Genomic DNA, 14,472 nt, shown 5'->3' on the forward strand with positions numbered 1-14,472 from the left:
TATGATAATTCCTCTCTTGTAAAAGAATTTCATTGAAGATATTTGAAATGGTGGATGACAGAAAACTTGAAAATAATTGCAGATTTTGATTATTAAGGAGAAATAACACATCATGATAATGGATGACTTCCTTTGAAACATGAACGAAAATATAGATACATGTATCAGAAATGCTTGTACATTCCTTTTGAATATAATTGCCTAGCTGGGTAGCTCAGTAGGTTGTGTCAACGTCTTATCTGTACATCATTGGTTCGAATCTAGCAGGAGTTTTAATCCCCCCCCCCCTCCCCGATTATTTTTTACTAAAACTGCATTTCTTATTACAGTAAATTTGAAAATTTTCTATTTCAAAATCCGCTCCTTGATCCGCTCCCTTGTTTTATGTTGCTACTACATGAGATGACAGTATAAACAAGAAAGGAGCTGATTTTAATCCGATTGGAACACATCTTCCACTTTCCTATCAGATTTCTCTGCTGTGTTATTTCTCCTTAAAAGCAGATATCGTAAGTAGCATACAGGTTTTTTCCTCCTAAAAATCAAATCGAAAATGACCAAGAAAGAATGATTATCGAATTGAGACATTTGTTTTATTGCATAACAATATTATGTTAATTCCCCGCTACAATAAACCATTTCAACATGGGCCATCAAAAACAACAAAATAATATATGGTCACAGTATATATGAATGTCACTTTTTGTTTTATTTATCATTAAAAGAAACAGTTTGCCATCTGTATGGCATATACCATATAGCGGGGGTTTTCATGGGTCTAAAATTAAGGCTCAAAGGTATGCTAATAATTTTTGCAGAATAAATTTTGGCAGACAAGGAAGAGTTATCTCTCTTGTAAATATTAAAGTTGCAATTGAGTGCATATTTGGCAAGTGACATTTTGGTAGAAAGCTATCTAAGCACTAAATAAGTCAAATTTATCACCCCACAGAAAAAAAAATGATATACGATATTTCACTGCAAATCTTGATGTCATTGCAGATCTGGCATAACAGGGACAAAATTTTATCTCTTCACTACTTGGAACATATTTTGTATAGTGAACAAAATTAATTATCTATAGGCATACATGTATATTGTGAACTTGTGAATAATCTAAATGTTTGAGAGCATTTGTAGATTCTAGCCATAAAATTCCCTGGCACTAGGCAAACTTGATACATGAATTCCAACTTTTAGAGAACAATAACTTTAAAAACTGAAGAGGACTAATTCAACATTATACGCAGAGAATTTTAACAAGGGGCCCAGGGGTCACAATGCTAACCTAGGCCATCACTACATACACTAAATATTGCTTGGAGCTTGCTTGTTCTTCTTACAAATAGTAATTATTATTCATGTAGGAGTAAAAAATGTGAAAAGTTTTCCATGAAAATGATGGACCTCAAACAATTTTTGATCAGAAAAGCTCACTTCAGCTCAGGTGAGCTAAACATTATAAGAAAGCATAAAAAGCAACTGAAAGATTTATATACTGCAATGTAAAAAAAAAAACCAACAGAAGATATATGTACAATGTATATATATATAAAACATTATTATAAACAAAGAATAAATGCACAATTAAAATCCACAAACCCAGAACGTCACACACATTCTGATACTTTACGAATAAAACTTGACAGATTTGACAATTTATCTTTTCTCTATGTAAAACCTTTTCCATTTCATGCACCTTGCATGCTTCCCAAAACCATTCAAAATTGATGAAACCGTTGCAGCAGTAGAACGCTTTTTTTTTTTTTTACCAGAATGACCAGGAATGCGTGGGTATAAATAGTCAACATTGCTAGATTTTTCACTTTTCATAGAATTTTTAAAACTATTAGGCATCCTCTCATTCCTTGGTCCTAGCCTTTACTTCTTAAAATGTTCAAATTTAAAAAGACCATTGAACAGCAGTGTTGATGTATATGTATATACAATGAACAACTACATTTTTATATCATCATAAGCCAAGCTACCTATAATGATTTACTTATTGGAAAAGTGTGTCATTGTTTTTGTGGGTTTTTTTCTCCAAGATATATATACATGTATGTCATGTGTAATTTGCTTGTAATGAATGTAATTTACACAAAGATCATATATACATGTAGATTAGAAAGTTAAGCAATATGCAGATCTGCACACATAACATATATACATAAGGAGTGCGGAGTCTGAAAGAGGTGTGCGCCGGATAATGGAAGAACCACTTACCAGAAGTTTCTGTTGTGAGGACAACAATTATGTCAGTAGGGGTTCAAAAAATCACATGATTAATTTCAAACTTTGCTGTACTTCATCGTTAATCAAGTGTTATATATTGAAATAATTAATTATGGTGTTAATATATACAAAAAGAAAGGGTGCATAAAAAAACACAACTTGCAAGTACAACCCTAACAACATTACTGTTGACAAAAAAATTTGTGGGGGGAAAAAAACAATGACATACAATTGGGATACCTTTCTTGTCAGATGTTCGATTTTAAACCATGCATGTACAAGCAACATATTTTACAATTAATATGACAATTGAGAGTAGAATAGAAATTCAGTGGGGGGGGGGGGGGGGGGGGGGGGGGGGGGGGGGGGGGGGGGGGACCGTTTCAATTCTCAATTAATTTAAAAAAAAAAAAAAAAACAAACATTGTGCACCCTCCCCCATAAAAAAATAATAGTATTGGCAGAGATAGATACACAGCTCCATCAGTGACATGTTCACTGCTTGAAATTTATTACAGCCCCACCTATACATTCTTAATTCTATTCATTGGTTTGATAAATTGATATTATATTAAGTTTATTTCATTCCTATTATAAATTGGAATTTTAACAAGATATGAAATTATTTACAAATATAAATAAGTTAATTCTATTACAAAAAAAATAAACAAAAGTCGTACCATCAAACATATTCCTGAAATCTCACCAATTAGGCCAAATTTGGGTCACATGTTTCCTTTGGAAACTCCACTTTCATTTTACTTTGAAGTGAAATATTTTATGAAAACATCATAATCTTTAAATATTTAGATGATAGAATTTGGAAGTTTTAATTTTATATCTTTGATTAATAAGATGGTATACGTGATTTAAATCAGGGTGTGCATTTTTACTGAAACACCGCAGGATAATATGAGACTTGGGGAAGTTACTAATATCTACTATATATGTCTTTGGTAATAATAATTGTATACAAAGAAAATGCATAAAATAATAACAACAACAAAAAAAAGGATAAAGGAAATGCATGCATCAAATTATCTTTTTCTTTTTGTAAATAATGTAGAAACATAGATTGTATTCATATGTCAACAATAATGTTGTTGGGATGCAATAGCCAATATTAAAAATAAGAAAAATTCACCAAAAATGAAATCCATATATAAGCAAGTATAAATTTAATATTGCAGAAAACACTAATGTCAGGCCATTAATATTCCACTGGTCATACGATCACTGACCTGTTTACTGCCATTATCTGCTGCCGGGACCTCTGCAATCACTCTGTTTACAGCATCAAGTAAACGTTTTATCGCACTGGCTATTTCTCTACAGAAAAACAAACAGTATCATCACATGAAATTTCTAAGACATCAAAAATGTGACAAACAAACATACTTAAACAATACAGTTTTGGGTTTGAAAACTGAGGAAATCTCTAAATGTTTATTTGAACATTTATATACATGTAGATTCCAATGATGTACTTTCCAGTACATTCACAGATATTTTCAAATATGTCACCAAAAATGATTTCAAACATATCATAAAATTCACTACAAATATTTAAACAAAATCTTCAAGATCCTTTTAAATACATTTATCAAAAATAATTTGGGGACAATCAGAGTAAAATGTTTAAAGTTATGTACATGTATAATAAAAAGTAACCAATTCTTTGTTTTCTTTTGCAATTGCAAAATTCTTAACTCATAAATTTCCACACTAAAAAAATGTATAAATCATGTTATATCTAAACCAGTTTATGTAACTGGAGACAGAAACTTTGTTTACTGGCCCTGTATTACATCAATATAACAAATAACTCAATAGAAAATCATTTTATAGTAAGATCAAAGGGCAGATAACTTTAACAGAAAAATTACTTCAGCACATTCCACCTTTCTTTTGTGAAAATGACCTCAGTTTGGATCTTCCCTATATTTTTCACCTAAAGCTGATTAATGTAATTGATTGCTTTTCAATGCCTTTGGTATGTGGACATTGTCAATAAACCTCTTACAATGATGTACTAGCATGATACATGTATTGTTTACGCAATTTGAGATCTATTTAATATATGATATATATTATTTTTTCTAAAGGTATATATACAGTTTTATTTACTTTCAGGCTAACTCCATACTTGATATACATTTATTTTAAAAAACATTTATTTTTGGCAACATTAAAACAATAAATGAAATCTGCATCTTTCCCCAGCAATGAAATGTGCCGATTCTTCAGTATTTTACCAACAACAGAACCCTTTCCAAAAAACGTTCTGGACAAGCAAACTCTACAATTCTTGAATGGTGTACTTTTTTTTCGTTACACATATACTAGAGTTGAGTAACGCATAATGAATAATTACCATGGCGAGGACAATTCCACTAGACTGTGTTTGGCAGAGAATTTACAATTTCGAAGAAGTGATATGCATTTAAACTAGATTATTGTGGGAAAATATACACATAATTTATTTATAAGATATGAAATAAAGTGTTGAAAATGTGAAATCATGTACAAAATAAAAATAAAATTAAGGTGTGTGGTGGATTTGAACCATGGCAAAAATCAATCACAGCATATGCTGCCAGCAGTGCAGCTGACTGAGCTACTCAAAGCACAATGTGTAAATATAAACCAGGTTTTCGAAAACATTTTATTGTCAGTTTGTCGTGAATTTCAACCCCAAGGCAGAGTGCCCCTAAGAAAATACTATTGTAAATTGTTCTTAAAAATTGTAACCTATCAAAATAGGCCTGCCTTGAAGTACTTCAAAAGCCAAAATGCATGTCAAAATCAGAGATATATCGGGAAAATGCTGTTTAGGCCAACTTTGAAGGCTAATTATCCATATTGTAGATACATGTATGTACACTAGAAAATAGCAATGATATAACAATGTGACTTTTTTCCCTATAGGTCTTTTCTTTTGTTACACTGAATTGATTCTTCATGTTTGGGTTAATCTTAGTGCATACATGTACTTCAATACATTCATTCCCTGACAGGGAAAGCAACATGCATGGCTGGAAATAGCTTTGTTATATACAACAGTACTCTATACAAGGTTTTCTCATCAGTGAAGTTTTGCCGTAACCATGCAATCTCAGCATGTGATGAATCATCTATTCTTGTTTTAAACAATAAAAAGGTATTTTCACAAGCATTATGTTTACATGCATATGAGAAGTCTACAGTAAAAGATTTTGCAAAATTAAAGGTCAGATTAGAGTCTTCCACTCTTTGTAAAAGATGGATAGATGGATATAGCCTATTAACTACCCCTGTACTATGTGTAAAGTGACAGATAACCAGAGAAGCACTGCAGCGTTGTGAAACATATGCCTCTATGGATTTAAAAACATTTCACGGATTTGACATATTTCATATGGCCAGCAGTTCTTGACGCTATGTTTTTGGTTATGCCCAATTTATGCATTTCAGTGGCATACCTTATTTTTCCATTTGCTGCTAAATGTTATTTAACTCAAAGTTTCATTAACCATGGACACTAGAATAAAATCTTTACTTGATTGTTTCTAAGAACTGTTTTCTGTCAAAAATCTGTTCTGGAATTCGACTAAGGATCTTCTTTAAAGCTGTAGCACATTTGTTCAGTTCTTGGAATGTGGGCTCTTGTCTGGAAATGCGTAGTTCTAAAAATATAAATAAATAATATCAATTTCTACACACAGTAATAATCTACACCTGTCCTAATCAGATTTTGATAAATGTACATGTACCCACATCAATTTCAAAACAAGATGTGTTTATAAAACACTATATCTACATATTTTCCTTGTATATATTCGCATGTAAAACTTTGGCCCCTATTGTGGCCCGAACCTACATGTACTCCCGGGGACCATGATTTTTACAGACTTGAATCTGCACTATGTCAGGAAGCCTTCATGTACTAAATGTAAACTTCTTTGGCCCAATGGTTCTTGAGGAGATTTTTCGAGATTTTCTCTATATATTAGTATGTAAAACTTTGATCCCCTATTAGGCATCCTACCCTCAGAGACCATGATTTTAACAAACTTGAAACTGCACTACGTCAGGAGGCTTTCATGCAAATGTAAACTTCTTTGGCCCAATGGTTTTTGAGAAAAAGATTTTTTCTATGTAATAGTATGTAAAACTTTGATCCCCTATTGTGCCCCATCCTACCCCTGGGGGTCATGATTTTAATAAAACTTGAATCTGCACGAAGTCGAAAAGCTTTCATGTAATTCTCAGCTTTTCTGGCTCAATGTTTCTTGAGAAGAAGATTTTTCCTATATATTTCTATGTAAAATTTTGATCCCCTATTGTGGCACCATCCTACCCCCAGAGAACAAACTTGAATCTGCGCTATGTCAGGAAGCTTCCAAATAAATTTCCAGTGGTTCTTGAGAAGATTTATAAATGACCCCACCCTATTTTTGCATTTTTGTGATTATCTCCCCTTTGAAGAGAGCATGGCCTTTCATTTGAACAAACTTGAAAGCCCTTCACCCAAGGATGCTTTGTGCCAAGTTTGTTTGAAATTGGCCCAATGGTTCTGGAGAAGATGAAAACGTGAAAAGTTTACGCCGACGACGACAGACAAATTTTGATCAGAAAAGCTCACTTGAGCCTTCAGCTATGTATTTTTGAAAATACATTTAAAAAATGAACATCACTTTCTAGCTGTTCATGGTCAATATGAATGGATTTGGATTTGAGACAAATTCTGTGAATCACTAGCGTGATTCACAGAGAATTTGCCTCAAATCCAAATCCATTCATATTGACCATGAACAGCTCAAACATTATGTTCATTTCTTATATTTAGGCCAAGTAAAATTAATTAGTAAACATTCAAACTTCATTAAAAAAATGGGGCGGGTGGGAGGATTTTATTTTTTATTTTTCGCCATGGTATTCTTGACCTCGAAAATGCCTTCTCTCATTGAGAAAAGGCTTTATAAATCATAATTACATGTGTATTTGGGTTTCTAAAAGGCAAAAGTGAAACAAAGTACGTTTACGATACCGGACCGGACATAAAAATATCCGGAAATCGTAATTTTGAAAAATAAAAAAAATCAGGGCAGGGCGATTTTCGAGGGGCGGGCGGGAATGATAATCTACTAATTAATTTTACTTGGCCTTATATTCATTTACTAAAACACCGTTTGTTTGAATTGTTTCTATTTTGTTGCATAAAACGAACTCCTAGCCTCTGTCACAGTCGTATTGTGACGTACGTCAACATATAGACATGACGTCACACTTCGTCTCACCCTGCCCTTTATCAACATTGCACGGTGCACTGTATTTTGGAGGTAGGAGACCGCAAGATTGGGATGATAATCCACGTAAGTTCACAATCTTAATCCAAGGTGTGACTTGTGAGATCTTTGTAACACATGTTGTATTTTTTCAAATCATTATGCTCTCTCAGTCGCGTGCTTTAAGCTAGTTCATAATCTGTTCATAGTCAATATGAATGGATTGTGTCGCGTGCTGAAATTGGTAGAGGAAAATGCGATTTGTAAAATAAATATAAGAGTATGAACTGTAATGCTTTACATCAACATATTTTTCATGAAGCATGTTAAGTATGCTGGAATAAAGCATTGCAGTTTTATTCCCTCATGTATTTTCAAAATTGAGACTTATTTTTTATTGAATCTTCACCTTACATAGTTCAAAAGTTGCCATCATGGACAATGCTGCAGACAAACACACACACAATGTCAGACAGAACCAGAAACAATGACCTCCAAGTCTTCAATATCAGACAGAGACCAGAAACAATGAGCTCCAAGTCTTCAATATCAGACAGAGACCAGAAACACTGGGCCCCAATTCTTCAATGTCAGACAGAGACCAGAAACACTGGGCTCCAAGTCTTCAATGTCAGACAGAGACCAGAAACACTGGGCTCCAAGTCTTCAATGTCAGACAGAGACCAGAAACAATGAGCTCCAAGTCTTCAATATCAGACAGAGACCAGAAACACTGGGCTCCAAGTCTTCAATGTCAGACAGAGACCAGAAACAATGAGCTCCAAGTCTTCAATATCAGACAGAGACCAGAAACACTGGGCTCCATGTCTTCAATGTCAGACAGAGACCAGAAACACTGGGCTCCAAGTCTTCAATGTCAGACAGAGACCAGAAACACTGGGCTCCAAGTCTTCAATGTCAGACAGAGACCAGAAACAATGAGCTCCAAGTCTTCAATGTCAGACTGAGACCAGAAACACTGAGCTCCAAGTCTTCAATGTCAGACAGAGACCAGAAACACTGGGCTCCAAATCTTCAATGTCAGACAGAGACCAGAAACAATGACCTCCAAGACTACAATGTCAGACTGAGACCAGAAACACTGAGCTCCAAGTCTTCAATGTCAAACCGAGACCAGAAACACTGACCTCCAAGTCTTCAATGTCAGACAGAGACCAGAAACAATGAGCTCCGAGTCTTCAATGTCAGACAGAGACCAGAAACACTGGGCTCCAATTCTTCAATGTCAGACTGAGACCAGAAACAATGAGCTCCAAATCTTCAATGTCAGTAACAAACCATAACCACAACAGCAAAACAGCTCTTTGTTCACTTTAAACACTAACCTTCACAATCCTGTGATCCACCAAGCCTCAACAATGTTTCACAAAGATCAAACTTTTCATGAATTTCTGCCTTCTTTAGGACCCCCTTGACATAGTCATAGGCGAAACCTGGTAGTCCATTGTCAACCTGATATAAACATAATCAAATAAGTTTACAAGTGCAGTAGTTTTTAGATTGATCAAGTAAATGACAAACTTAAATATTGCTTGCTAAAGTTTAAGCTCCGTTTTTGTTGAAAAAAAATTAAATACAGATTAACTAATTTGTAGAGATTCCTCCTATACAGTAGAACTATGCATAACCATCACAGGGATTTATTTTTGGTAGCAAAAGGTCTTTGATTGATATCAATTTCAAGAAAACATTTCTAATAAGTGTATCATGCACTCTCACATAAATACCCATACACTCACTTTTGTGAAAGCTGATCTCAATGTCTGTGCTGCCGAAACGTCTTTCTTTTCAAGCTAGATATAAAGAATAAAACTAATTTTGAATACTCAATACAAAAGTAAGTAACCCCTGTATATACAAGGGGGAGTAAGGACGTAGGGTGGGTGGGTGGGCTGTGAAAGCTCTAAACATTGCTTTACATTAAAATAGAATAGCCTCATCTATGGACACTTCATTTCATGGCTGATGAATTGTGATTCTTCATTGCTGTTTAATTTCCTTTAATCATGGGAGACTTGAATTTATGAATTATGAATGATTCTATAAAAACAATGAAAATTAGATACCAATGAAAATGGCCATACATATATGGATGCAAGTGATGTAACATCATCATATTTAACGAAATTCCACGTGGTTCATACGTGGAAATGATGCCAAAATGAAAGGCAAGAATATCAACAAATTCACATCATGATAAAACAAGCACTATCAATGCATTCACACACCAAAAAAAAAACCCATAAAAACCAAACAATCCTGATGAATGCTTTTAAAATACATGTATATGATTTTTGTGTAACACTGGCAATGTTTCTCTTCAGCAATGAAACCTACCCTCTCCAGCACCGGTCCCAGGACAACATCCACAATCATTTTGGCATACAGGTTTTTATTGCTGTCCCCCATTGTCATGGTTTGTAGATCTCAACTGGTTACAGGTGACAATGTTCCAGTGTCACATTGGGGTACTGTTAATCTGTACAAACACAATATATTAATTAAATTCTGATAGAAAATTAATATGTTTACGATGTGACCGTTGAGACCTTTTAAATTCCTAAATATCTTACAACACGACTTGAGGCAATGCATTTAACGCGGGAAATATAATGCGGTTGATGTAAACAGTGCATTAGCTGTGATTGTTTTTCTTTCAAATCAAGCAATTATCCACAACAAAACGTATGAAGGTATGGGAAAGCTTGTCTGGAATTTAAAATCATTTGTGGTGCTTTCCAAACTATTTATTTGTTTTATCTACGGGGTTGTCAATGAAGTATACTGAAGTGACGGCGACATTTTTCCGGAAGCATTATGGGTAGTCCCCATCATTTTTCAGCTGATGAGGAGCAAATCACGTGACTAAACTGCGTAATAATTAGAGCGAGCTCATCGCGTCGCTTTTTGCTCGCTATAAATTTTTGTACTTCTGAGTGATCGAGTTCAATAGCTCATGACAAGATGGCTCAGTTGGTAAGTCAGGAGCACAGTCTTCCAAAAATCCTGGGAGCCTGATGCCCAGAACCTGGTAAAATGGGAAGTGGGCATGTGGAAATTGCATACTTACAAGCCCAAATGGCATGTAAATTCCAAGGCTTAAACCTCCTTATCTTTTATAATGTTCAATGTATTTTTGCTTTTGATTTGAATGATCAATTCATTCATCAGATGTTTCATTTTCATTCGTGAATACATAACATGTTAAATCAAACATCATCTATAATATTAAATATACTTAAAGTGCGTGTTAATATTATTCATTCAAAGTGAAGCATAAACTTTTAACGACATATTCGACAGCAATTTCCAAGAATTCAAACCCAATACGTTATATGACCCAGTCTATGCGAAAGACATCGGACCGTCGGACCTGACCGATGTGCAGTGCCTCAGGTCCGATGTGTCATTTTTTACACCGGACCGGAATGTCCGATGTCTCAGTATTCGGTTTTAAGCTTTATTATTTTGACGCGGAGTCAATTAAATGTTTGTTATAAGTAAAAAATATCACACAAATCCAAATACGTAAATGAATGTGATTAAACCGCATGGACCGTCTAAAGTATTATGCGGGAGGGATCCCTGGTATAGTATTACTAGTATAATAAATAAGATTTCCTTGGTTTTGCATTTCCACGTGTTTCTCTTTTTTACATTAGGTTTTTCGGTCTGACAAAATTTGGTTCGGTCCGGTGTGTTCATTGATTACACAGGACCGAATGTCCTGTGTGGTCCAAAAAACTTTCGTATAGACTGATGACCCATGTGATTGCTCCACTGTCTGACCTAACTATAATCTAGTACATTACAGCAATGAAAACAGATAATCTTTCATTCTAAAATGCATATATTACATATACTCTCTGTAAATAGTAAGCTATTTTAAAAATATTTACGAAAGCAGTGGTACGGAAGTAAAATAATTAGTCTGTGCTGATGGATTCACACTCCTGACACTATTTATGAATTAAACAACCATACGCTAACAGCAGTAGTTGTCGAAGCTTATCAAATTATTACTTGTAGACCCAAACTTCATAGTTTGATGACCACACCTACCTAAGCTAGGTATTTTTTCTTGTCAAGATCAAAGTTAAAGTAAACGCTCTTCAAAAGACATGTGATGTACTGTCAATTGATCGATGCACGTGGTAAACTCTAAATTCTACAATTACACACACGAATATGGTCCCATGAACAAATACTTCCTCATACAAATTATTTTAAATCTGAAAAAAAAAAATCAAATAAAAAGATTACCTGTCAACAAAACTAGATCCTCGTTTGAGTTTTTTAACCTCCGGAGCAAAAGAGTTCCAAAAAATTAAATCACTATTTGAATTACCCCCCTTTGCATATGAGAGTCAGATTTTTTTTTTTAATATGTATTATAGTAAACTCGACCCCAAGCGATGCAGTTGCCTGTGGTTCTGACTTATAAAAAGTATAGAAAGAGATCAGCCAGATGCAAAATAATAATAATAATAGATAAATAAATAAAATAGAATTGAGATTTTAGCACCGCGCGATCTTAACCTTTGGCGGATTTAGAGGCGCGGCGCCCCCCCCCCCCCCCTAAACTTTTCAAATTTAAGGTAAATCGCGGTATCTTGTTTAGGAAAATGTCCCCAAACGATAAAAGAAGCAATAATTTCTTCCACTCCTGGAGAAATAAACTACAAAATATTTTGATTTCTTGATTTACTCTATAGGGATAACTTAATTTTTTCCACAAAAAAAAAACCCCTTATAATTTGGGTCATTTTATTAATTTCACCTTATTAAAATGATAGAAAATAGTACAAATGACTCAATAGGAGAAATATTTCAAGCCCCATAAAATCTGTAAAATCCAGGAGCTTCCGGGGGCTTTATATCTTTTTATAAGTCTGGAATTCGTTATTTCAAATCAAAATATATTTTTGATAGGTCCTAAATGGGCTTCCATATGAGATTGATCACTGTTCGTTATTCTCACCTTTTCATCAGTAACTAAATATGTAATCCTGGATAAATAAAGGCTTTATTATCATTATTATTATATATGTATACAGAGGACTATGTACGAATTTCAGAAGTAAAATTTAAGAATTTTTTTTTTTTATATCCAAAACACTCCTTTTTGAATAACTTTTGAAAATGGAACAATAATGTAAAATTTCATTATACATTGTTATATGCGTATCTCCCATAAAACAGTCCATAGTTTACTAAATCTAACAAAAGTTTCTAAATTTATTTTTCTCTCCGATACATGTATGTATCTGGATAAGGAATGTATTTGTTGTTTTACGTTCCACTGCAAAGTAATTAAGACGTCACCAGTTTAGGTTGAGGCGCTCAAGGCTGTAGCAGGTAGGATCTTTATAGTGCCAACGCTCATCGTGACCTGACCCGTAATAACACCCATCGTGACCTGATCCGTAATAACACCCACCGTGACCTGACCCATAATTCTGACCTTTATTTCCGTCCTACAGTCACTTAATTAATTAATGTGGAACTTGGCGCCGGGACAGAAAACCAAACCAGGACGTCCCGACTCCAGAGTGAACGCTCCAACCATGGTACAATTATCAGTGTTTGTATGAATTATGTTATATGTATATACAACAAAGGTTGTCAGAATGCACCAGAGCTCGCTACGCAGGCAACATTAATGGGAATCTCGCAGAGTCGACTTTTACAAGGTTTGATTAAATCAGAATGGAACCAGACGTAGTATTTTATTTATAAGTTATAATCGTGATTGAATGAGAATCATTCATACATTAGGACTTATTGAATTTGTCACGAGAATCATCGACATATATCCATGTTATTCTCCACTACATTCTGAGGAATGGACCTCCTATGTTATAAGATGGTCATTCATCCAGAAAATATAGGTCATAATCTGATGTAGCATCTCGAGTGGAACAATGAGTGGATGAAAATATCAATAGATGCATCCTACAAATTTTGAAAGTTTGTTATAGAAATGGAACTGTTACACTTATTATTACAGGCACGTATAATCGTTTTCAAAGTTTTTTGCCAGACATTCAAAGTTCTCATTCTTGGGTGGTTCCAATTTGATTAAAATCAGACCCTATACTCATCATTATATCGTTGGGGACACCAACGATATGATAATGAGTATGGGGTCTGATTTTAATCAGACTGGGGTGGTTCGAGTTTTCCAATTAAAAAAAGAATTCGTCAGACTTCATTTTCTTAATTCAAGGGGGAGGGGGAGTCTTTTACAATTATATCATTACATTCAAGCTTACATTCTACCTATTTGATTTGCATTACAAAATAACAATGATCTTTGCCCCCCCCCCCCCCCCCCCCCCCATAATAGAAAAGTAGGAGTGAGGTATCCCCCCCCCTCCCTTTTTTTTCAACATGCCTGTATTACAAACTTTTCATTGCCAATAAATATAAGATATTGACATTCCCAAGTGGATGTTAATCGCTGCGAGATGATTTCATTTAACTTTTTAGGTGGTTTAAACCATGAACTGTTAATAGCTTTGTGGGAAAAGAAATGCAACAACCTTTATCCTTTGTCTGTGTCGGGGACAGTAGCAGATGCACAGGGGGAACTTTTGTCATCTGCAACCCCCCCCCCCCTCCCACCTTTGGAGGGAAAAAGGTACCATTTTTGGTCACAAACCACTACCCCAAAATTTTTCTGGCTTCCAAGGGCTGACAATGACACAGAGTAGTCCAAAACAGAGCATGTTGTGTATGCAACAGGCGGGGAGAAAATGCAATGGTCAAGACCGGGATTCAAACCCAGGCCCCAAGAATCTCTAGTCAGGTGCTCTACCAACTGAACTATCTGACCATCAATGATCAAATCTGGCTGACTGTTACATTCCTCTCTCCTTGAGTGTCTTCATACTTGAAGACATCAACCCAGGATCTCGAATCCCAGTTTGGTCCGTTGCATTTTCTC

At 34.8% G+C, this 14,472-nt stretch overlaps 1 protein-coding gene across 2 annotated transcripts; it reads right to left on the bottom strand.

Moving 5' to 3' along the window:
- Positions 1-1,810: 1,810 nt before the first annotated feature.
- Positions 1,811-11,876, bottom strand: LOC125659599 (programmed cell death protein 10-like). Of its 2 annotated transcripts, none has more exons than XM_056149437.1 (6): positions 11,787-11,876; positions 9,861-10,002; positions 9,263-9,316; positions 8,849-8,975; positions 5,774-5,900; positions 1,811-3,564 (listed from the first exon to the last, which is right to left on the bottom strand). In XM_056149437.1, exons 2-6 carry the CDS (start codon positions 9,936-9,938, stop codon positions 3,438-3,440), a joined length of 513 nt encoding a protein of 170 aa, XP_056005412.1. In that variant the 5' UTR covers positions 9,939-10,002; positions 11,787-11,876; the 3' UTR covers positions 1,811-3,437. The 2 variants fall into 2 exon arrangements, with proteins under 2 accessions (XP_056005412.1, XP_056005413.1); XM_056149438.1 differs by lacking the exon at positions 11,787-11,876 and adding an exon at positions 11,586-11,782.
- Between the last annotated feature and the right edge of the window lie 2,596 nt (positions 11,877-14,472).

This window comes from Ostrea edulis, chromosome 9 (genome assembly GCF_947568905.1).
Source record: "Ostrea edulis chromosome 9, xbOstEdul1.1, whole genome shotgun sequence".
Taxonomy (NCBI): domain Eukaryota; kingdom Metazoa; phylum Mollusca; class Bivalvia; order Ostreida; family Ostreidae; genus Ostrea; species Ostrea edulis.

What these genes read in the sequence shown, in the direction of transcription:
- LOC125659599 (XM_056149437.1), bottom strand. Translation starts at nt 9,938, where the DNA reads ATGACAATGGGGGACAGCAATAAAAACCTGTATGCCAAAATGATTGTG. An exon ending in TGAGATCAGCTTTCACAAAA is followed by an intron (nt 8,976 to 9,262) that starts GTGAGTGTATGG and finishes TGTTTATATCAG; the next exon opens with GTTGACAATGGACTACCAGG. An exon ending in TGGATCACAGGATTGTGAAG is followed by an intron (nt 5,901 to 8,848) that starts GTTAGTGTTTAA and finishes TTATATTTTTAG; the next exon opens with AACTACGCATTTCCAGACAA.